This window comes from Phascolarctos cinereus, unplaced genomic scaffold, assembly GCF_003287225.1.
Source record: "Phascolarctos cinereus isolate Bilbo 61053 unplaced genomic scaffold, phaCin_HiC Scaffold_3;HRSCAF=262, whole genome shotgun sequence".
Lineage (NCBI taxonomy): Eukaryota > Metazoa > Chordata > Mammalia > Diprotodontia > Phascolarctidae > Phascolarctos > Phascolarctos cinereus.
This window is the reverse complement of record NW_027555736.1, coordinates 13,391,990-13,416,537: the sequence shown is the minus strand read 5'-3', so window position 1 is coordinate 13,416,537 and position 24,548 is coordinate 13,391,990. Positions and strand designations below refer to the sequence as shown.

General features: G+C 41.2%; 1 protein-coding gene across 3 annotated transcripts in view; it reads left to right on the top strand.

Annotated features, from left to right (window-relative positions):
* A1CF (APOBEC1 complementation factor) overlaps positions 1-24,548 on the top strand; it is a 96,379-nt gene that overhangs the window by 52,733 nt on the left and 19,098 nt on the right. For all 3 annotated transcript variants that reach the window (XM_020974969.2, XM_020974971.2, XM_020974968.2), the window contains exons 3-8: positions 2,687-2,821; positions 6,730-6,860; positions 8,710-8,948; positions 18,498-18,662; positions 22,887-22,984; positions 24,262-24,535. In XM_020974969.2, coding sequence (XP_020830628.1) covers positions 2,687-2,821; positions 6,730-6,860; positions 8,710-8,948; positions 18,498-18,662; positions 22,887-22,984; positions 24,262-24,535 — 1,042 coding nt within the window. The remainder of the gene's footprint in view (positions 1-2,686; positions 2,822-6,729; positions 6,861-8,709; positions 8,949-18,497; positions 18,663-22,886; positions 22,985-24,261; positions 24,536-24,548) is intronic.

The following is a 24,548-nucleotide window of genomic DNA, read 5'->3' as shown; positions in this document are numbered from 1 at the left end:
GAGAAAGAATGAAGGCATAAAAATCTGCAAGCAAACTTAAATATTTAGCATAGCAGAAATGAATCCAGTTTCATTGAAGTCAAAAGTTAAAATTAAAACATGAGAAACACTCCCATCTCCGTTCCCTGCTATATTTGAAATAATTACATCAGAGTGTATTTTAAAATCCTAATTAGTCCTTACCATTAACATCATTCAAATAACATTAACCCACTACCTCATAAAGTAACACTCTGAATAAGAAAGTTGGGCAAGCCAACAGGACGAGGACAAGCCCTAGCATGATTTAGTAGCTAGAGGACCTTGATTTTAAACTACTAATGCCAATTTCATATGGTCACCATGGCATGGTGGATAGGATACTAGCCTTAGCTCCAGGAAGATTGGCTTTCAAAGAAGCACAGAATTTGAGCACTGGGGGGAGTGCCATGGTCATCAAGTTTAACCCATGTCAGTATAAGCTCCCTAGCCAGTGGCTATATATTCTCTGCTTGAAGACCTCCAAGAACTGGCTCAAATTCAAATGTCGCCCTTGACATTCACTAGCCGTGTGACACTGGAGAAGTCAGTTTGTTTCTCTAAAGACTAAATGTCATTTATTGAGTCAGAGATGGATTGAGTTCTCCCTGGAGGGAATTGTCGTGCTGGGAATTGACCCCACTGATGAAATTACAGATTCTCCTTGTGTGCCACCAATGAAAATTTGAGAAGATTTGTAGTTCTCACTAGGAAAGTTCAGCCACTCAATGTATCTATTTTGTTCTAAGGAGTTCCAAAGACTCTAGAGCTAGAGGGGACTTCAATGACCTTTTGTCCAACCTCCGCATGTTATAAATGAAACAACTGAGGCCCGCAGCAGGCACGTGGATTGGCCAAGATTACTCAGGCCTTAAGGAACAGCACCTGCATTACAACTCAAGCCCTCTCACTACAGCTAATTCTATTTCCATTGGGCTACACAGTGTGAGCATGGAACCAAGGTTGTAGTTGGGGAAGTTGGAAACTGGGCATGGAAGGAGCATTCCCCCACACCCTCCGGTGAATGCCATGGGATCATTGCCTTTCTAAATTCATTGGCAGTAAGAACCCTTTAAATTATCACTCTAAATTTCTGCCTTGGAATAGTATCCAGTTACTCCACCCTAGTTGTGTAGCTGCTTGTCTGTTATGCAGAAAAATCGAGGCACAGGAGGGGAGATGTTTTTCCCCCATATTAGCCTATAAATGCTATGAGGGCAGGGACTGTATCAAAACTTTGTATCTGGTTAAACACCTAATGTAGGTATTTTTAGATAGATGTTTGTTGATTAAATGAATAAATAAGGCACAATAGATCTTTCTGTGGTGGCAAAGAATGCGAAACTGAGGGAATGTCCACCTATCAATGGGGGAATGGCTGAACAAGTGATGGTGCATATGGATGTGATGGAATACCATGTTATTATAAGAAAGGTTGAAGGGGATGGTTTCAGAGAATTCTGGGAAGACTTGTATGGACAGGTGCAGAAGTTAGCAGAACCGAGAGAGCAATTTGTACGATTACAACAATAACTCTTATTAACACAATGACCAACCGCAGTTCCAGAGGACTCAACACAAAGCATACTACCTATCACTCTGAGTGCAAACTAAGATATATGGAGTGGAGACAGGGGTACATGGCTAATGTAGGCATTTGTTTCTCTTCATTACATCTTTGTAATTAAGGTGGGTTATTTTTCTTCTTGTTGTTTTTATTTCTCAGTAGGCAGTGGAGAGAGAAAAAGTAGAACTTTGTGAAAAATAAAATAAAATTGAATTTTAAAAATTATGGTAACAAAAAAAATGGCACGATACATTAGAACAAACACCACATATGGAGTCAGAGGACCGAGGTTCAAATCTGACCTTTGCCACTTACTCCCTGTGAGACACTGAAGAAGTCGCTTAACATCTCTTGGACTTAGTTTCCACATCTGAAAAAATTATGAGATTAGATGAAAGGATGCCCAACTATAAATCTATTATCTTGTAATCCTAAAGTTCTAAACATCATACATGCTAAAGCCTTCATTATAATGCCTTCACATATTCATAAACCAAAACTCAAAAAATAATAATCATTATTGCTATTATCATCATCATTTATATAGAATTCTAAGGTCTGAAATAGTATAGCAAACAGATTTATTATCCCATTTCATCATCAAAATAATCTGGGAGATAGGTTCTATTATTACCCCGTTTTATATATAGAAAGCAATCAGATAGCAGTTAAATGAATTGCTTGCCCATGGCCACACATTTAGGAAGTGTTTAAGGCCAGACTTGCTAACTCCAGGCCTTGCAGTCTTATCTACTTGGCCACTTTAGCTGTATGGGTCCAACTCTTGGATATAATATTTAATAGGTGTGTGACCTTAGGTCCATTACTTCAACTCAGTTCCCACAGATGTAAAATGAGGAGAATGGCCTAGGTGATATCTCAGGTGTCTTCCAGTTCTGAATCTATAGTCATATGACTAATAAAACTAGGGTTAGAACTCAAATCATTGAGGTTATATTGGATGCTCTGACCAGCAGAGCCTCTGTCTTCTTTTTTGCAATAATACCATATGTGCTATACACTGTGATATAATTCTACAAAGACAACAGAGATGAAATATCTCATACTAAGTTTCTTTTCCCTTCTTCCCTCCCTTTGCAGGAAAATGGACAAAGAAAATATGGCGGACCTCCTCCTGGCTGGGATGCTGCACCTCCAGAACGGGGCTGTGAAATTTTTGTTGGAAAACTCCCCAGAGACCTTTTTGAGGATGAACTCATCCCACTTTGTGAAAAAGTGAGTGGTGGTCCTTTTTATAATCTAACCACTATCATCTAATTTCTGGCAGTTTCTGTGCCAACTGTTTTCCTCTGAGCCTCCCTCTGGCATGTTCTTCTCTGGCTCTCCAGCCGCCACCTACTTCTCCCTAATTGTGGGTATCCCTTGAGGCTCAGATGTCAGCCTCCTGGTCTTGGGCCCTGATACTCACTCCCAACTCCTGTTGCCCTTTTTAATGCCTCCTCAATTTCCATCACCATCACCAGTCCTGGCTTTTCCCTTGGATTCCATTTGCCTTTGGGACAGCTCTACTTAGAGATGTCACTTTTCCGGTCACTTCTTATTCAACATGTCCAAACTCATTCTAATATTTTCTTTGAAAGAAAAAAAAAGAGGTAACATAAACTAATTTTAAGGTTTTGTTGCTGTACTGGAAGAATAAAATCATACTCATTGGATGCTTTTTTAAATAAAAGCAATTGATCATTGATGAAACTTTCCTGCATACTTTGATGGGGAAGGGGAGAAGATGCCTCCCATTTCTGTAGCAATTCAAGCTTACAAAGCTCTTTCCACATAACTTGCTGTCCCTTCCTTTAGAATGTAAGCTCTTTTGCAGTAGGCATTGTTCTGTTCTTCACACCCTTACTTCCTAACATGGTGCCTGGCATTGTTGTCACTTCTATCTCCACAATACCACTTACATCCTTCACTTTCTCTCCACTCCCTTGTAGGATGGTATGTCCAACTCAACAGTTTAGCTTTCATCAACCTCTTGCCCAGATTATTTCTGAAACCTCATTCTTCCAGGGCCCCTTGGCTAAGTCTGCTGTGTTCCTTTCCTAGTAGTCATCCCTACAGCAGGCAGAATGATATTTCTGATTTATAGATCTGACCATGTCACTCCCCTACTCAGCAAACTCTGTGTTCCCTATTAGTTCTAGAATAAAAGCAAACTTCCTAGTTTGGTAATTCAAGTCCTCCACAGTCTGGTGCCATCCTACCTACCCAGACTTAGTATAGATTATTCCCTTCACTCACTCTCTGATCTGACCACTGTAGCTTATCTACTCTTCCCCACAGACAACACTCCATCTCCGATCTCCAAGCCTTTGGCCCGAGTGTTCCCACACCCGGAAGGTGCTCCCTCCTCATTTCTGCCTTTTAGACTCTAGATTCCATCAAGGATCATTTCATGTCACCTGCACATAATATCATCCTACCCCAACCCATCATTTTGTATTTACTGTACATGTATTTTGTAATTACTTGTATATATTTGCATTTCCTTTACATGTTTCTCCCCAGTGGAATGTAATCATTGTAAGGACAGGGACCGTTCCATTTTTGTTTTTTTAGCCTGAGTTCAGCATAGTACTTGGTGCATAATGTTTCAGAAGTGCTTCTTGAATGTGGACTGTGTGTAGTTGTTTGTATAACATCTCCCCGTTGGAATGTAAACTCTTTGAGGGTAGAGATGCTTTCCTTCTTTTGTGTGTGTGTGTGTGTGTTTCTATAGGTTAGCCAACAGTGCTAGCACATAAAAAAGGTTTAATAAATAGTTTTTGTAAATTTCTCTTTTATTTTACTATGTTATGGAAATTCTTGTTTTATTCCATAAATTTAAAAAAATAAATTTAAATTTAAGGAAAGAATAAAATGAACAAAACTAGAAAAAATTAATGATTTTTGATTGAATGAATGTTTTGAAATGAAATGTCTATTAAATAAATAGGAGAACTGACAGAGAACAAATTATATGGGGCACAGTTAGATAATGACAAAGCAAGGTTTTGGGAAAACATTTATGGCAATTGCAAGAAGAGCAAATTTGACGTTTAAATTATGCAAAGAACCAATCCTATTCCAGGAAAACACCAAATCACTAGTGGAAAAAATGTTTAAAGACTATAAATAGACAATCAACAAAAGAATAAATTATAAACACTTTTAAAACCTTTCAAGCTCTCTAATAAAAAAAATGCAAATTGAAACCATTTCCAATATCAGCTCCAACCGATCAAATTGACCCCTCCCACCCAAAAAAATGAGCTAAACCCAGTGTACATAGGGCTGGGGCAAAACAAATGCAGGAGAGTGGAGTGGAAAGATCACTGCATTTGCTGTCTGAGAACCTGGGCTCAAGCTCTAAGCTATGTGAGTTTGGACAAATCATGTAACTTCTCTGAGGCTCAGTTTCTGATGTTAGCAAATTATGAGTTTCAGTTAGATGATCTCTATGATTCTTTCCATCTTCAAAATTCAATGAATTTCTTATACTTTGTTGGCAAAATTTCAAACTAATGGGATTGTTCTGGAGAATAATCTGGTTAAACATTACAAATGATTACCACAATAACCATTCCCTTTGATTCAATAATTTTATTTAGGGGAAGTAAATTTTAAAAAGAACTGTCAAAATTATCCAAAAGAATATTCTGTTTTAATATATTTACATTAACATTATTTGTAACTGGAGGGGGAAGAGACTTGGGGGTACTATTTTCTTTGTTTTATTCTGAACTTAAGAAATAAAACAAGCATTAATTGTGGAATGGCTAAACAATCTGGTTTTTCAATATAATCAAATAGTATACTACTACTACTATTATAATATAAAGAAACGTGGAAAGATACAAAATGATGTGAAGAAAGCAGATTTAAATCAGTATATGGATTAATTGTATCTATGTAAAAGGAAATATGCATATATATTTATATTCATATATGTATCTATGCAAATCAGTTACAAGTGTAAATTTAATTTAGTTTGATGGTTAAAGTTACATTCATGTGTTACTTTTTTTCAAAGGATGATAATGGCTTGCTCCCAGCTGTTTCTCTGACAGCTGTCTTCATCAACTAGCAACTTTGCTTTATATGGAAATGAGGATAGAAATAGGTCAGAGGCAGAAGTCACCACAACTGTAACTAGGAATGTTTGTGCCTGGGGCAACGGCCACAAACTGTAGTGGTTGGGGGTGGGAGGGTAGGTGGGACATAAGGGGTTTAGGGGAGGAGCAGAGACCATGAAACACCAACATAGGAAGGTTGCTATGGGGGGGTGTGATATAAGAGGTTTGGGGGAGGAGCAGAGACCATGAAATACCAACATAGGAAGGCTGTTGTAGTGAATTGGAGCTGAGCTAGGGAGGTGCTCTCATTCTAGGACCTCAAAGGTCTGTAAGCATTGTTAACAACATCAAAATTTGGCATTCTGTGACAAAGTTCTGGTAGCCCCACCCTGGTTCCATTTCTGGTTAGTACACTCAAAATTGGTGTCCCTTTCTCTAAGTTTATGGTTAGTGATACTTTGTATTTCTTATTGTATTTCTTGTTATTTGTATCTCCTTTCACAGAGAAGAAAATTATAAGACCATAAGATTTTCACCTGGAAAGGACCTGCGAGGTAGTCTAGTCCAACCTAATTTTTCCACGGAGGAAACTGAGGCCCAAAAGAGTGATATAATTTATCAAAGTCACGCAGGCCATTAGTGACATTGCAAGGAGCCAAGTATAGAGCTGCTAACTGCAAATCCAGTGCTTTTTCCTAAATAAAAAGAGAGAGTCAGCATTTCCAGAGATTCACATTCTATCTTCAGAGGCAAGGACCCAGTCAATTCCTGGAACTAGGACGTTTGCTGAGGAGTGCACTTTAATGTCCCTCCAGCATTCTGAAAATGTATCTCGGTCAACCCACACACACATTCCACCCCACCTCACCCCCATTACCGCCCTCTCCTGATAAAGGACACTTCAGCCTAGGTACAGGTGGAATCAGGAACCAGCCGTGAAGCAGACTTAACCAAGAACCAATCCCCCAGAACACAGATGCCAAGTTGAGAATGGAAAGGGCTTTGGGATCACATGGGATCTGAACTTGGTATGGAAAGGTTAAGGCTTCTCTCTGTTTTGTATTTGTATAGTTTGGTAAAATCTACGAAATGCGGATGATGATGGACTTTAATGGAAATAACCGAGGCTATGCATTTGTCACGTTCTCCAACAAGCAGGAGGCCAAAAATGCCATCAAGCATCTGAATAATTATGAAATTAGGTAAGACTCCTCTCATTGCTTGTTGTCATGACTGCACCATCAAGGGGTTCCATCCATCTGACTGTAAGTATGAACCAACTTGGCATAATGGTCTCTGTGCTGCCATTGGGGTCAAGAAGGACCTGGGCTCATATCCCATCTCAATATCTACTAACAATGAAGATGGGTCAACGGCATTATTTAATTGTCTATAAAATGGAGATAAGAAGGAAGAAAACAAGCATTTATTGAACACTTACTGTGGGCAAGACACTGGGGGGATGCAAATGAAAACAAAAAAGGGGGAAAAGCCTTGACCTTATATTCTAAATTGGGGAAATAACACATAAAAGGGAGCTGAAGATCATGGGGATGAGGAAGGTACCCACTGCAGCAGTATGGTTTGGAAGTCCTAAAATTCAGGAACGGAGTAGAGGGGACAATGAAGGTTGGCTGGCTTGAGCCTCTCCATAAAATGGAAGCCCCAGAACAAACTCACAAATAGGAGAAGTGGGCCAGCCTGGTAGAGAACTATTTCAGGGTTATAAGGCTGCAGGTAAATTGGATGTTCCAGGGTGAGGAGGCCCCAGGTATTGAGGGAGCTTCCAGAGTGAGACTGAAGCCTGATTTGGAAACCTAGAAAGTCAGGAGCAAAGTCAGGAGGGAAATGAAGGCCAGAATATCTACCACACAGGAGTGTTGTAACAAAAGCATGAAATTTTGCATAAATGGCAGCTATTACAAAATTATAGCATTTTGAAGGAACCTCAACAGCCATCCAGTCTAACCCCTACCCCAAAATGAATCCCCATATTGACACACATGAAGACTGGTCCTCCAATCTCAATTTGAAGGCCTCTAAGAATGCCCACCACATCCTGAGATAGCCCATTCCACTCACATCATTAGGAAGTTATTAGGAATATCCTCCGACAAGGAGGCTGAGAAAGAGGATGAGGAGGGAGTTATTTCTAATATCAAGCCATAGATTTGCCTCCATAGATTCCTTCCTCCTCTTCCATTCTGACCTCTAGGGCCAAACAGGACATATTTAGTCACTCTTTCACATAATCATCCCCCCTCCCAGCCTTTTTTTCTCTAGGCTACACCTCTCCAGTTCCTCCAATCAGCCCTCACATGCAATGCACTCAAGGCTTTTCATGTCTGATTTGCCTTCTTTGGGACATTCTTCAGCCTAATGTCAGTCTTTCAAAAATGTAGCATCTAGAAATGAACATGACTATCTCCTCCTCATTCCTGGAAGCATATAAAAGCCTCTCTTAACACAGTCTGAAATTACATTAGGGTTTTTTTTTTTACCTACATGTTACACTGTTGATAGGTAATGCGCAAACAGAGCTGACCTTGGAGTCAGAAGACCTGGGTTCAAATCCTGCCCTGACACAGACTGATTGAGTGATCCTAGCAAGTTATGAATCATCTCAGTGTTCTAAGCAACTCTCTAAGACCACACATTTCGAGGAGATACTGACCTGCACTGGTAGAGGGTGTTACCTCACCTGGGAGTTACTTATTTCAATGAAATCTCAGGTTTAGTACTTAACAGTTAGCTTTTTAAGCAGAATTGCCTGTGTTTGCCTGCCTTTCATGTGGTAACAGAGTTGTGAAATGAGCTCTCTATGTGAGGGACAGCAGTTATAGAGTCTAGGCCTGTGTTCACCACTCTGGGTAAATCACTGGACCTCGCCCAATATGTGAGGGGGTTTCAGTGTCATTGTCTCTAAGGACCCTTCTGCTCCACCAGGATAGAGATGAGTAGATATCCGGCAAAGGATCTAGAAAACCAAAGGCATTTAAAACTTGGCAGGATTGGGGCTTCTCACCAAGCAAAACAACTGCTTTCTTGCAGGAATGGCCGCCTCCTTGGGGTTTGTGCCAGTGTGGACAACTGTCGATTATTCATTGGGGGAATCCCCAAGACCAAAAAGAGGGATGAGATCTTGGCGGAGATGAGAAAGGTCACAGAAGGCGTGGTTGATGTCATCGTCTACCCCAGCGCTGCAGACAAAACCAAGAACCGGGGCTTCGCTTTTGTCGAGTATGAAAGTCACCGAGCTGCAGCCATGGGCAGGAGGAAACTACTCCCAGGTTTGCAGCTCTCTCCTCCCCCCCAGCTCCTCCCCAAAGGAAAGAACCCACCGCCCCCTTCTCTACAGCTGTCACTGGGAATGAGAGAAAACAGGTTTTCTTCCTTTGTCGCCCAAAACCAAATATTGTTTTCTTTTGGTCTTCTTGTGCCTTAAATTTTAGAATGTTTCACACAAGTCACGTAAATGGGATGTATGGGAAAAAATAATGCAGTCAGAGGATCTTGGCTTAAGATCCCAGGTGTGCAACTTGCTATTTGTGTTACACTGGGCAAGACCTTCCCCTCCCCCTCTCTGGGCCTCACACTCTTCCTCTAGAAAAGGATAGACTCGGTCTCAGTGATCTCTGAAGTCATTTCTAGCTTCAGGGCCCAGGATCCCAAAATGGATGCCTCATGCTTCTTTTATATCATGAGTTATACTTGGAAACATAAGCACATTAAGTTGACCTGATAACAATTAGCAAATATACACACATATGTATATGTGTATATATGCATACACACACACATATACATATATATGCATGTATATATTTGCATATACATATATGCACATATACACATATACATACTATGTGCGCATATACACACATACATACATATGACTAAATGTTGTCCAATGAAGACATTAAGTTTCTCAATGCTTGTCTTGGAAATGCGTCCTTTCTAAACTGCTACCACCAATAAGCAGGACATTAACTGTTTCAGGTCATTATACTACTGCTCATCTGAGTTTGGGATGATGATGGTGGTGGTGGTAGTAATAGTGGTGGTGATGGTGATGGTGATAGGCTCAAAACTTCACAGATCTTACAAGTCAGTGACAAGGGCTTCAAACTGCTTTTTGTCAATGGGACCCTCAACTCTAAGTTACACAACAAAGAGCTGCAGAGTACCAAGATCAATCACAAGGTATTGTTTCATCCCTAGGCCTAAGGTAGGTGAAATAAGAGCACAAATTGTGAACGTACTTAAATTGAAAGAGGGGAAAGCCATGGAATCTGAAGGCATTGAAACACACAACATAAAGTCCCCAAATTCTACCTAACAGGAAAACAGATGACAAAAAAGAGCCTTGCTGTATGAAATTACTTTGAAGACGGACATGCTTAGACTAAAATCTCAAAAAAGCCATTTTGGAGTTTGTTGGCATCCATCCAATCTGGTAGAAAGAACAATCATATCAAAACAGAATCATTGGAAATAGCTGTAATCTGCAATAACCTTCATGAGCAAACACAGCCTCCCACAGTATTTGACAAAAGTGTGAAAACAGTTTGGAAGCTACACACAAAAGTATATGCATGAGTTCTTACTAGATGGCATTTATGTAGCCTTTGAAGGTTTACAAGATGCTGTACAAGCATTATCTCATTTGATCTTCACAACCACCATGGGAGTTGGGTGCTATTATTACACTCATTTTACAGATAAGGAAACTGAAGTAGATAGAAGTTAAATAACTTGCTCAGTCTTGATGACCGGGCTCTTATTGACCATTATCCCATTATTCCTAAGGATGCCACCATGGTAGAATTAACTCTGGAGAGAGCTACTAAAGACATGTGAAAAGGTTTTGCAAGATTCCATCAATACCTAACCAGTATTCACAATAAAAACAAACAAAAAGCCCTTGAATCTCATGTGGCCCAACTAAAGGAAAGAAAGAGAAAAGAGAGAGGAAGGAAGGAAGGAAGAAAGAGAGGAAGGAAGGAAGGAAGGAAGGAAGGAAGGAAGGAAGGAAGGAAGGAAGGGAGGAGGGAGGAGGGAGGAGGGAGGGAGGGAGGGAGGAGGGAGGAGGGAAGGAAGGAAGGAAGGAAGGAAGGAAGGAAGGAAGGAAGGAAGGAAGGAAGGAAGGAAGGAAGGAAGGAAGGAAGGAAGGAAGGAAGGAAGGAAGGAAGGATTTAGAAAACAAAAGCATATCAGAAGCTCCAGATTCTTTTTATCAGCAACTAAGAGCTGAAGTCTAAAGATTGAGATAACACATGGAGAAAAACACAGGAAAAGAAATAAACAATTTAAGACTAATCATAAACTTTATTAGAGCAACAAAGGAGAGAGCACCTCTGGAGATGGAGGATATGGGAAATTGTTGGCTACCTACAAGATCACAAAAATACCCAAAACAACAAAAAGGCAGGTTGACTCAAAGGAGAAATGGGAAGCCAGACCCCATTAATCTCATGAATGACAGTGCCATTACATCACAGGAGATGGCTGAAACGCCACATCTTCTGCAAAACAGGAAAGAAGAAAAAAAATAGCACACCAAAGAGATCCATGAATGGGAGGGGATACTTCTTGCCAATTTTATAATCTTTGCAGTAATTGCCTTAAAGTGCCACAACTTTGACCCTGCTCTTATTGATTATCACAGCCTTTGAATCAGTTCCACACTCCTAATTTGTTCATGTACTAAAAGGATATAAAATTAATCCAAATATAGTGAAAATACTGGAGGATTTGATATCTTCATGGAAAGTATCTCCATTTAAAGCATGCCACCCTTGGGAATGTCAATGCAGAGTAGGAACGGACCTTTCAGGTCATCTAGGTCACTCTCCTCTTATTACTGTTGAAGTAACTAGAACTGAAATTACCTGGTCAAGTCACACATATGATGAAAGAAAAGAGTCAGAGCCTGAATTCAAGTTCCATGCAAAATGTCAAGAATGATTGATATAAAACACAACATTTTGGGGGAAAAATTGTTTAAGCCCATCGGGGTTCTGCCCACACTCCCCCTGTTACCACCTGTCCAAAACAGAGAGAGGATGTGGCTTTCGTGTTAAAGAAGGAGTCCTGAAGAGCTTCACCTCAAAAAAGAAGTGAAGAGCAAGATGGATAACAATGACAATGGCAAGAGCTGTACTTTCAGGTTTACAAAACTTGTTTGTATTTGAGCCTCACAATGACCCTTCGAAGTGGAGCCTAACAGGCATTACCCAACAACAACATTACCCAACAGGCATCTGTTCTCATAGGAAGATGCTTGGACTCAGAGAGTTTAAGGGTCTCCTCCATCACATAGCCAGTAAATGTCAGAGAATGGCATTTGAACCCAGGGCTTCCTGTCTCCAAGTCCAGCCCAGAAGTATTTACTGTGTTTTAAGGATTCAGGTAAGCTGCAGTCTCAGTCAGAGCAAGTTACAAGAGGTCAAAGTCCACTCTATCACTGGTCACTTAAATCAGTCCACAAAGAAAGACAAAATAAATTATTCCTGCCAGATTTCATAGAGAACAGACTAGGTTAATCAGAAGTAACTAACCGCAGCTGGGGCTTCCAGTACATAGAGTGCATAGAGCACTAGACCTGGCATCAGCAGGGCCTGAATTTGAATTCTGGGTGACCCTGAGCAAGTCACAACCGCTCTGAGGCTCAGTTTCATTGGATATCATCAGCATCTGCCTAAAATTGTTGCAAGAAATGATGAAATTGTAGCACTTTATAAACATTAAAAACTCTATAAAATGCCAGTTGTTATTATACTATCAGAGCTTCATTTCCGCTGATTCCTTCAACTAGGGTATACTCCTAACACTAGAAATTCTGTCCTGTGAAGAAGAAAGAACAAGCTCATACAATCCTTACCCCCAGCACAGGATCAGAGCGTTGTGTCTGAGTTCCCACACCACCCTTGAAACGGCCAAGCAGGCTCAGACATGTGTGACCTAGACTGCCTCCGAAAGTCTTTGAAATCACAGACACATGATATGAGAAGCCTGATGAGTAGCCAATGGAGAGGAACCCAACATAGCTGCACATACATAGGAATCCAAACGAGGCAAAGCGGACAGGGGCCCTGCCACCCTGGCTACCTTCCACATGCCACACGAGACGGATGCGAATTAGCACAACACTCTTAAGTTTGAATGAGCGTCCCACCAAGGTCTCTAGACATATTCCCACAATAAGGAAACCTCCTGGGAACCTGCAAAGTGCAGCCACAATCCTTCCCCACCGTGGAGGCTGACCTGGGTCTGGAACACTTTGTCTGCAACCTCAACGATTTTGTCCTCAGGGTTTCATAATAGTGGCTACTGCCTGGCATCAGCAGTTAAGTCCAGCATGTGTTAGAACCCCGGGGTCCATCTAGTCCAACTCATAGCTGAAGAATTCTCTCTAGAACACACTCATGAGCTTTGTCAGAACATCTCCAGCTACTTCCTGAGGCATCCCATTCCACATTTAGACACTTCTCAATGTCAACTCTTTTCTTCCTCTGACCTCAAGCCTAAACTCTGATTCCTACCCATTGCATCTAGCTCTGCTGTCTGGAGCCCAGCACAGCCAGTAAAATCTCTTTTCCCCACTTTAATACCTGAAGACAAACATCTTTGTAAAACTCCTTTAAATCCTCCACTATACTTCACCCTCCTCCCCTTTCCATAAAGTCCCTATGGCAAAACTGAGAGCCGTTCAGAATGCCAGGATGTTGACTCAGCTCACTACTCTCAGATTTGTCACTGTCCCTGGCCAGGGTGCTGATACAGCTAGAAATGGAACTCTGTGGCTACAAAGTACAAACTTGGCATGGGATACATTTTTCTTAGGTCAAGGCTGTTTTCTCACTTGGAAGGTGGTAGGAGTAGTAGAAAAAAGCTTCAGCTTCCTTTTGGATGACTGGGAATATGTTTGGTTTTCCCTCTTCTCTTAGCAAGCCATGGATACCTTAAAGCTAACTTCTGCTAGCCCAGAACTTAGACTTGTAACGATTCTGACCCCAACAGAATGAGTATAAATGTAATCCTTAAGCAGAGGTGCCCAGGAAAAGGCAGTTCATCAGAAGAGTTATTTGGCCAAAGTAAAATCATACCGGTATATTTCGTATAGGTACTGACATAATAAAAGGAAAAACTGGATCATATCTATATTGACATCCTTGCTATAAATGAAACAGAAGGCAAAAATAATGGTTCTCCTTAGAGAAGCAATATAGCAAAGTTGATTTTTATCCTACAACTAAGGAAAGTAATGGGGCAGCTAGGTGGCACAGTAAATAGAGAACTGGGCCTGGATTCAGGAAGACCTGAGTTCAAATTCAACCTCAAACACTTAGCTATGTTACCCCGGGCAAGTCACTTAACCTTGTTTGCCTCAGTTTCCTCATCTGCAAAATGAGCTGGAGAAGGAAATGACAAACCACTCTAATATCTTTGCCAAGAAAACCCCAAATGAGGTCATGAAGAGTGAGACGCAACTGCCCAGCAACAAGAAAAATAACAAATATCTTTTAGTGGTCCCTCTGGTCATCTCAAATTATAGTACCTTTACAAAAAGATCACCATGAAGATAGTTCTAGTATCTGTGTCAGAAATGAAAATGTAGGGGCAGCTAGGTGGTGTAGTAGATAGAGCACTGGCCTTGGAGTCAGGAGAATCTGAGTTCAAACCTGGCTTCAGACACATAACACTCACTAGCTGTGTGATCCTGGGCAAGTCACTTAACCCCAATTGCCTCACCAAAAAAAAAAAAAAGAAAATGTAGAGATATTCTATTAAGAACTCATTAATTGCCTGCAAATTAGTTCAATATATATTTTAATATTCTGTGAATTCAATGCAACCTGGACATAAAGAGGATGCCCCAAAAGAAAATATGTTGGAACATATGGCTCAGGATTAAGAAACTAAAAAGGCCCCAAAACTTGTAGATTGTGTGAATAAATCAGACCTATGTATTATGAAATCTTTAATGGAAAAAACATCAGATGGCACAGGATGTGTAAGCATCAAATAACCTCACAAAAATGGAATTGATGATAATTTAACAGACAGGAAATGACTAGCAACTGACGCAGCATTTTTCAAAACATGTCTTTGTACAGTCAGACAACTGGCTTGTCAGCTTAAAGATCAGAATCAATGCCCAGCGAGGAAAAAGATTAAAAATGGAAACAGAAATCACAGAGGAGAACATGTTTATGGGCAGGTTGGTATTATTGGTATCTTTTTTTTTTAAAGAGGCCTAATTAAGACAAATCGTCTGAGAGTATTTAAAGTTTATATTAGGAGAAAGACAATAAACAGACAAAAATGGTAAAGCTCTGTCGAGATTTCTCTAACGGTTTCTCCTTCAGCAATAGTGGAACCTCAACATTTTTAACTGTAATGGTCCAGTCCTCAATGTGCTGCATGAAGACACAGAATTCCAACTCAAGGGCTAGGTCTAGGCAGTGAGAAATAAGTAACCAGCCTCCAGATGTGTTAAATAAATTGCACACGGCAAATAGAGGATTCTCCATAGACAGCATCTGTCCATTCTTCCTTCCTTCCATGTCCTGGAAGCTTTTACCATTTTCCAAAACAAACAAAAAACAGTTTTTGAATGGAGATCATAGTTTCCCATGTGTTTTAGTTAAGCAACCCCAAAACTTGCAACATCTAGATCTGTTATTTTTATTTTCACATGTTATTTGTTGCTTGTGAAATACATCCTGCTTTACGATCACAATAGCTGAAATGTACATACCCTTCTTACATTGGCAAAATGGTTCATGTAGTTGCCTAACTTAAACCTCACAACACTGTGGTAGGAACTATATTTAGAAGATTTATTGTTTCATTGGTGTGGGGGACTTCCGGTCAGGAAACCTCCTCTACCAATTCAGATAAGTGGCAGTACCACAACTTATTATGTAAGTAAGTTTCCTAGAACATTGAATAAATGAAGGAATTGATGAATGGGTGAGTGAATGAATAAAAAGCATTCAGCAAATGCAGGTTAAGTTCCAAACACTTTACTAAGCACTAAGGATGCAAACTAAAAGGTGAAGACAATACTTGTCTTTGAGGAGAGGACAACATACATAAAGGTGTGGTGCTCAGGGAGGGATGCTCTGGTTTAGAAAGTTAGAGGGATCATAAAAGGAGGTGCTCAAGTATATACTGATAGACCCTTTCTTAGAGCAATGGCAAAGTTGATTTGATTATGGTTCCAGAATTGGAGAAGTCATGGAGATTGTGAGGATACATGAACAGCTAGTGAGGTTGCTGGCAAGAAGATGGCTGGGAGGTAGGGAGAGGCGAGGTAGGTTAGCCAGATTCACACAGCTAGTATGTGCCAAAGGCAGAACTTCAACCCAGGTCTTCCTCACTTTGACACCAGCTCCCAGTACCATGATGTCCTTTTCTGCACCATGTTGTACTATACTGCTATTGTCATCTCCATTTTACAGGTGAGGAAGCAAGAGTTGGAGAGAAGGTTGAGTCTTGCCCAGGGCCACACAGCTGGCCATTGCCAGAATTAGGATTAAAACCCAAATCATCTTAATTCCAACACTCAATCCATTCCCCCCACACTGCCTGGGAAGAAGAAACTCATGCTTCCTTAATCTTTTTTTTTCCCTTTAAATAGCCTACCTCCCTTCTCTTCAATAGAAGTGTGCCCTATTTCCAGCCACTGAATGAGATGTGAGACCATGTTTAGCCAAGAACACTAAACAGTTTTGGAATTTTCCCCCACAGACATATCCCTTCTGGCACATACTCCAATGTTCCAAGGATCCTTTCTTTCATCAGTGGGGGTCATCCTACCATGGACACAGATCATGAACTAGGATTTGATAGACAACCTTAGACAATGTCTTCTGCTGAACACCCTGTGGCCTATTTAGTGATAAGCATCTCCTAACTTAGCAAATTGGATCTGATGGGGTATAATATATTACTGGAGCCATATTCATCTTTTCAGCATGGTTGGATGTATCAGACTTTGTACTCTATTAGGAAAGCTTGCCAGAACTCAGAGTCACCTCTAAGCTATGACGAGACTTCAGGAGATAATGTTAGTGGAGACCATTCTACTGCATTTCCCAGAGTGGTTTCATCAACTCCCATGAATTCAATTCTCATCTCTAAGCTGATGCTTCTCAGATCTAATTATCCAGCCCTAACTTCTTTGCTTACCTGTAGCTTCACATCTCCAACTGCCTCTTAGATATCTAGAACTGGATATCCAGCAGACATCTCAAATCCAACATGTCCAAAACTGAACTCAGCTTTCCCTGCCCCCCAAACCCTCTCCCCTTCCAAAATTCTCCAGTACTATTGAATGTACCACCATCCTCCTGGTCATCTATGCTCACAGCCTAGATGTCATTCTCAAGCTTTCACTCCTACCCCGGAGATCCAACATATTGCCAAAGCTTTTCTATATTACCTTCATAACATCTCTTACATATGTCCTTTTATTTGATTCTGTCACCTCCTTAGTGCAGATTCTCATCACCACAGACCTTGACTATTACAATAGCCTCCTCCTTGGTCTCCCTGAACAAATCCACTTCACTCCAGTCCATGCTCAATTCAGTTGCCAAAGTCACGTTCCTAAGGTGTAGGTCTGACCATCACACACACACACACACACACACACACACACACACACACACACACACACACCACATTCAATACAACATGCACATCACTCAATAAACTTCAATGGCTATATATTATCTCAAGTATCAATTAAAAGAGTTATCTGTTTGGCATTCAAAATCCACCTCCCCACTTTTCCAGTCTTATATCCCACCTACCACTGACATATTTCATGATCCAGTGATGCTGGCTTCCTTGCTATTCCTCAAATAAAACACTCCATCTCCAAACTTTGGCCATTTTCATGGGCTATTCCTTGTGCTCGAAATTCTCTCCTTTCTCATTTCTACCTCCTGGCTTCTCTAGCTTCCTTCAAGTGCCTGACAAAATCCCACACTCTACAGAAGGGCTCTTCTGAATGGTCAATTCTAGTGCCCTGTCTCTGTTGATTATCTTCAATTTATCCCTATACCTTATTTGTACATAGCTCTCTGCACATTGTCTCCCTCATGTAAGCTCCTTGAGAGCAGAAAATGTCTTTTGCCTGTCTTTGTATCCCATGTACTTAGCACAGTGCCTAGCACATGGTTGGTATTTAATAAAATGTCAATTCACTGTGTTTAACTCAATAGATAAATTTTAGGAACTAAAAATATCCTGGAGGCTCCTTCATACCTTCAAACTCCATTTCTACTTCACTTCTACAGACACATGTATCCTCCCAGTTTCTCTACCAGACTTCTTTTAGGTCTGATCCAGGATATATCACGAGGTCCACCTTCTACTCTAAATGTTTTCTCCTCTCTGGTCTCCAGATTCATGGATTTAAAGCTGGAAAGAAACTTAGAGGTCACCTAATCCAACCTCTTCATTTTTTGAAGGGTAAAACTGAAACAAAGAAATAAAGTGACCTTCCTAAGCTAATACATTATCAAAGGGGCAGAGCCTGGGTGGAAATCCAGTACTCTGGATCTTAAGTCAGAGGAGCTGGGTTCAAATCTTGGCTCTACATTTACTGTCTATGACCTTAGACAAGTCATTTTACATTTTGGGGCCTCAGTTTCTACCTCTGTAAAATAAGGGAGTTGGACTGCATGATTACTAAGTTTCCCTTGAGACCTAAATCTCCAAACCCATAATTAATGGTATGTAAGAAGTGATTCAAAGAACCAAGGCAGCCTGCTACTTTAATTACTACTTTTATTAATCATTCTTCTGATCCTTCTCGACAGGGAGAATTCAGTTGTGGGGGCATCCCATTGCAGTAGACTGGGCAGAACCAGAAGTAGAAGTTGATGAAGATACAATGTCTTCTGTGAAAATCCTTTATGTGCGAAACCTCATGCTGTCTACATCTGAAGAGACCATCGAAAAGGAATTCAACAATATTAGACCAGGTAGGGACTTCCATGGGAGGTGACTCTTCCTTTTTCGGAAGGCAGGGAGAGGGAGGTCCATGCATTTGTCCTTGATACAAGTCTTCACATCTTTGATCAGGACAGCCTTCATTCAGATGGTCCTATAGTTGAATATTTAGTGAACAAATTAATGTGTGAAACTCACAATGAAACTCAACCTTGAAATTAGAGCAAGAAGGTAATTCATCAGAGAAAGATCTAGAGGGTAGTGGACTATAATCACAATGAGTCAATAGTGATATATGGTAGCCATATCTCATATCTAATTATTGGCTTCAGTAAGAAGTCCCAGTGTGCAGGACTACCTAGGTGATAATCCCCCACAAACTCCCTCTTGGGTGGGCCAGGCTGGAGTATTATGTTCAAGTCAGGGCATCACAGTTCAAGAAGGGCATTGGCAACCAGGATAATGAAGCTGCTTGAGAGCATGCCATATGAGGATTGATTGAAGGAACTGAGGACACTTAGCATAGACAAGAAAGGATCCAGGGAACTATGGGAGTGATATTTAGGTATTTGAAAGGCTGTGTTGTGAAAGGGGAGTTAGTGTTGTTCTCTGTGGCCCCAGAGCAAAGAAAGAAGAGCCATGGGTAGCAGTGACAAAGAAGCAAACTTGGGCTTGCTGTCAGAAGAACTTCCCAATATTTAAACTATTCCCAAGTGGAACTAGTTGCCTCAAAAGGTAGAGGCTTCCCTTTGCTGGTGGTCTTTAAGCAAGGACAGGAAGACCACTTGTCAGGGATCTTGCAAAGGATTTATTTTGGGACGCTAATAGGAAAGGAAGTCCCAGCCAGTGTTGAGCTTCTCTATCGATATTCTGAGTTAATCCAAATGTTATTTTCTCTGCAAAACTCTTAAAGCACTGTAAGCAATCTGGGTTAAGACTGGATCAGAAACACTATAACTTCTGTTCACATTTGCAAAGGCAACCTGTGAAATCTATTGCCTCACCAAAGACTCCATAAAAATATTGTTCCCCTGCTTTTCACAGAAATAAATTCCTTACCCTGAGCTGTCATGTACACAGAGCTGAAAGGACTGTACTACCTGTATGAAAACATCACTAATACTCCTCTGGCTAAAACTGAAGAACATTTGCTATCTTTGTGCAGATGGAGAATGACTGGGCATTGTATCATCAGCTATCTGACGGATGTCTAAACAAGGTCACAGAATCACAGAATTTCCCTTGTAAAGGACCTCAGAGTCATCTAAGCCTACTCTTGCTTAAAGAATACCATCTACTGCAACACCCCTGGCTCATAATGATCTAGCCTTTGCTTAAACAGCTCTAGTGAGGGGAAGCCCCTCCCCCCTTCCTAGACAGCCCATTCTGCTCTTGGACAGCTCTTGTTCCTGGGAAGGTTAGCTGTACATGTGGCCCCAATTCACCTCTTTCCAACTTTCACCCATTGCTCCTAAACCAAGATGGACAAGACTAATCCCTCCTGGGCATGGTGGCCCTTATGATGTTTGAAGGGCACCATCTTGTTCTTTCTTCTCCAAGATAACCCCCCCCAACTCCTCCAAGCGCTCCCTACAGGGCGGGTGCTCAAGGCCCTTTCTTAGCTCCTTTTCAGGCTCTCCATTTCTTAAATTGTGGTGCCCAGCTCTCAGTACAGTACTCCTGATGTGGTCTGACCACAGGAGAGTACATAAGACTATCATTTTCCTAGTCCTGGGTGCTAGGACTGAGACACTTGAGAAACATTGAACTTAATTACTATATACCTCTTAATAAAAACTTGAATTTAAAAGCCATATTCAGCCACAACAAAAAAAGACCCCAAGTTAGTTACTTTCTTGTTGGGGCTGATTTGATATTCCATTAATTAAATTATTGTCATATCTTGTTATTGCTCTCATTTAGTCCCTCCAGTCACGACCGACCTCTTCATGACCCCATTTAGAGTTTTCTTGGCAAAGGTACTGGAGTGATTTGCCATTTTCTTCTCCAGCTCACTTTACAGATAAGGAAACTGAGGCAAACAGGGTGAAGTGACTTGCCCAGGATCTCACAGCTAGTAATTGTCAGGGGTCAGATTTGAACTAACGAAGATGACTCTTCCTGATTCCAAGCCCCGTGCTCTATCCACTGTGCCACCTAGCTGCCTCTCATAGCTTATCCTCTTTTAATTCCATAACATTCTTTTTTTCCAAGCACAAAGGCAGCTCCTTTAACAGTCCACCTCTACATCTATCCTATAAATTAAAGATTAGTTTGATATAATATTCATTCATCCCCAAGTCTTAACTTACAGAAAACTATTCTGCTAATCACACATTTAATGTGTATTCCACTAGAAGCCCCAGGTCTTCCTCTACTATATTCAGGCCTCATGGGTCTTTTCTCACCCTGTATGTAGGTGCTTGGCTTTGTGTCCCATAGCTTGCTATTTGGTGTAAATCCATCTTCAGGGCATCATTATGATCTAGATGAATTATTTCTCTAATTTTTTAAGATCATGCTGAATTCTTTTCTCCTCTTCTAAATCATTAACAGCTCCCACCTGAGCATGTTCATCTGAGACCTCCATGTGTCCCTAGTCAATTCTTTTCATCCCATAACCAGGAATGGCTGCCTTCTGTTGGGAGTCAAAGGGCTGCCGACTTCCTCCAGATGCTGCAAAGCCTTTGGCCATCCACCTTAACGGACATCATGGTCCTGTGGACAGAGGACTGGACTCAGAGCCAAGAAAGGCCTGGCTTCAAGTCCAACCTCAGATTCTTACTTGTTCCGTGACCCTGAGAAAGTCTACTAGATTTTCTGAATCTCTGTTTTCTTGCCTAGAAGTGAGGATAATGGTGTTTATAGCGACACTGGCCTCACACACATGTTGTGAATAAGATAGTTCATATAAAACACTTTTTGTGGTTGTTTAGTCATTTTCAGTCACGTCCGACTCTTCATGACCCCTTTTTGGGGAGTTTTCTTGGCAGAGATACTGGAGTTATTTGCCATTTCCTTTTCCAGATCATTTTACAGATGAGGAAACTAAGGCAAACATGGTAAAGTCACTTAGCCAGGGTCATACAGCTAGTAGGTGTCTGAGGTCAGATTTGAACTCAGGTCTTCCTGGCTCCAGACCCAGTGCTCTACCTATTGCACCACAGTAAAACAGTTTGCCCACTCTGAAGTGCTATAAAAATGTCAGTTGGTTTATTATTCCTCACTTTTCCAGCTGTTAGGGGTCTCCAAAATGCCCACGAGTAGTTCTGTAACAACAATTGACAGTTTTTGTGGAGTCTTGATTCAGAATGGGGGTGGATGATTTTCACTGATTCTCTTGTATCCATAACACAGCCATTCCCAGATATTGTTTCTTCTCTCTACTATTCCACTACCCTGGGCAAGTCACTTAACCTCTTTGTGCCTCAGTTGCCTAATCTGTAAAATAAAGGGGTTGGACTTGGGGCCTCTACTGTCCCTTCGAGCTGTAATTCTGTGATGCTATCATCCGTTCATTCAGAATTGAATCTTCTCATGCAACAAAAAACAAGCAAAAACAACTAATATTGCAACCACATCTGACGTTGTTTGCAACATGTACTATATACTAATAGTATATATAGCATATATATCAATACTACATATACTATCATTAGTATATATGTATACATTTTATGTGTATACTATCAATATTTTAGAAGATTTTTTTTTTCAGTTTGGGAGGGAGGACAGAGAAGAGCAGGGTAGGGATATGCTCCCTTTGCTCCTTCCCAAAAAGGGAAGAAAACAGGAAATAAGGCCATGTTGTATTAATTGTACACATAAAAAGAAGCACAAGGTCTATATAGCAGAGATTTGCAGATTCATATACAATCCTCTCCTACTGGACTATAATGTATATGAAAATGTCATTTGCTCTGTTAATATAAGAATTTTTTTAAAAATTTTTTTGGCCTAGGCAATGGGGTTAAGTGACTTGCCCAGGGTCACACAGCTAGTAAGTGTTATGTGTCTGAGATCAGGTTTGAACTCATGTCCTCCTGAATCCAGGGCTGGTGCTCTATCCACTGTGCCACCTAGCTGCCCCCAATATAAGAATTTTTAAACAAACATTTTTAAATGACATGAAATGAGGGTGTTGGACTATATGGCCTCGATATTCTTTTGCTGTTCAAGTTGCCTGAGAAGCCGCCATATGCAATCAATCTGGTGCAGCCTCTGATAAGAGCCTTCTTTTCCCTCATTCCTTGTAGGTTCCGTGGAGCGAGTGAAGAAAATCCGAGACTATGCCTTTGTGCACTTCAATAATCGTGAAGATGCAGTGAACGCCATGAAGGCTTTAAATGGGAAGGTACTGCAGGAATGTGAGCCAATTTGTGGCTTTCATACATAGGGGAAAACGAGACACCTGCACCATGTAATGACCAAAGTCCAACGTAGGAGTTTGAAGTAGACGTTTAGTTAGCCCCATAATGTCGGTGTTTCATGGGTAGAATTAGAGTTGGAAGAAACTTTCAAACCTATCTAACCCAAGCACTTCTTTTGATGGATGCAAAAGCTGAGTCTCTCAGGGATTAAAATCCTTGCCCAACATCACCCAGGTAGTAAGCAACAGAGCTAGGACTTCAACCCAGAGACTCCGATTTCCAAACTAGCACATTTTCCACTGTACTCCACTGCCTATCTTTTGGCTTTCTTCCCTTCTCCTCCCTGTCATCCCTAAATTCAAAGTACAAACAAGAAGTAGTGAAGGTGATTTCCACATGCTGCTTCTGGGAACAATTTCATTACATGTTGGTCACATGTCAACAATCACTTGATCATGGAGTTATACCTGTCTTGCATTGGCAGTGGACCTGGGAGAAGAAAAACCCAACTGATTCCATACCTAGGACAGGAACTTCTGATTCTCCATCCAAACCTGGGTTAGGGAGAGCCCAAATTTAAGATAATTTTGCACTGCCTTCAGGGCTGATGTACATACCACTGTCAGACTGGCCCATGTCCTGTAAGAGTAATGTCCACGAAAATGGGGGAATGTAGTAAGGTGGGGGGGGGAGAAGTAAGGCTTCCTTGGAATAGGGGTCTATATCCTACCCAGGGGAACACCTTTGTTGCCTATGATTCTCACAAGCATCAGGGTAAGAGATGTAGGAGATCCTTGAGGGGAGATGTGTAGGGTCCAAACCAGGATGGGAAATCAGTAGAACAGGTTGGTACAGGATTTCTTCAGATCTCAACCTTGTGCTCAAAGGGTTGAGATGATAGGATCAGAAATATGGATGTAGAATTGGATAGGTTCAGGGAACTGATTTTAGGCACACTGAATCTGCTACAAGTAGAACCCAGATCAGGAGATAAGACACAAGGAAGATCAGGGAGGGTTTTTTTCTTACAAAACCCATCTCCCCAAAGGTTGGTCCCTTTACGGAAGCTATGCATATTCTTTGCCAGTCCCTCACAGTGCCATACTCATGATTTAGTTATTATGTAAGGCCATGGGACATAGAGTGTGTTTGCCCAATTAAACCTGGAAAGTGAGAGCAAACAAGAGGTATGGCAGACATTATCTGGATGGGGTTGACTTTGCTGTTCCTCATGTTGCCTTTCCTTTTCTTATTACAAAAGGTATTGGATGGTTCTCCTATTGAAGTGACATTAGCCAAGCCAGTGGATAAAGACAGTTACGTGAGATATACTCGAGGCACAGGTGGCCGGGGCACCACCCTGCAAGGGGAATACACTTACTCACTGGGACAAGTTTATGACCCAGCCACAGCCTACCTGGGAGCACCTGTCTTCTATGCCCCACAGGCCTATGCAGCCATTCCAAACCTCCACTTTCCAGTGACCAAGGGACACCTCAGCAACAGAGCCATCATCCGGCCCCCTTCTATCAGAGGTAACATCTGCCG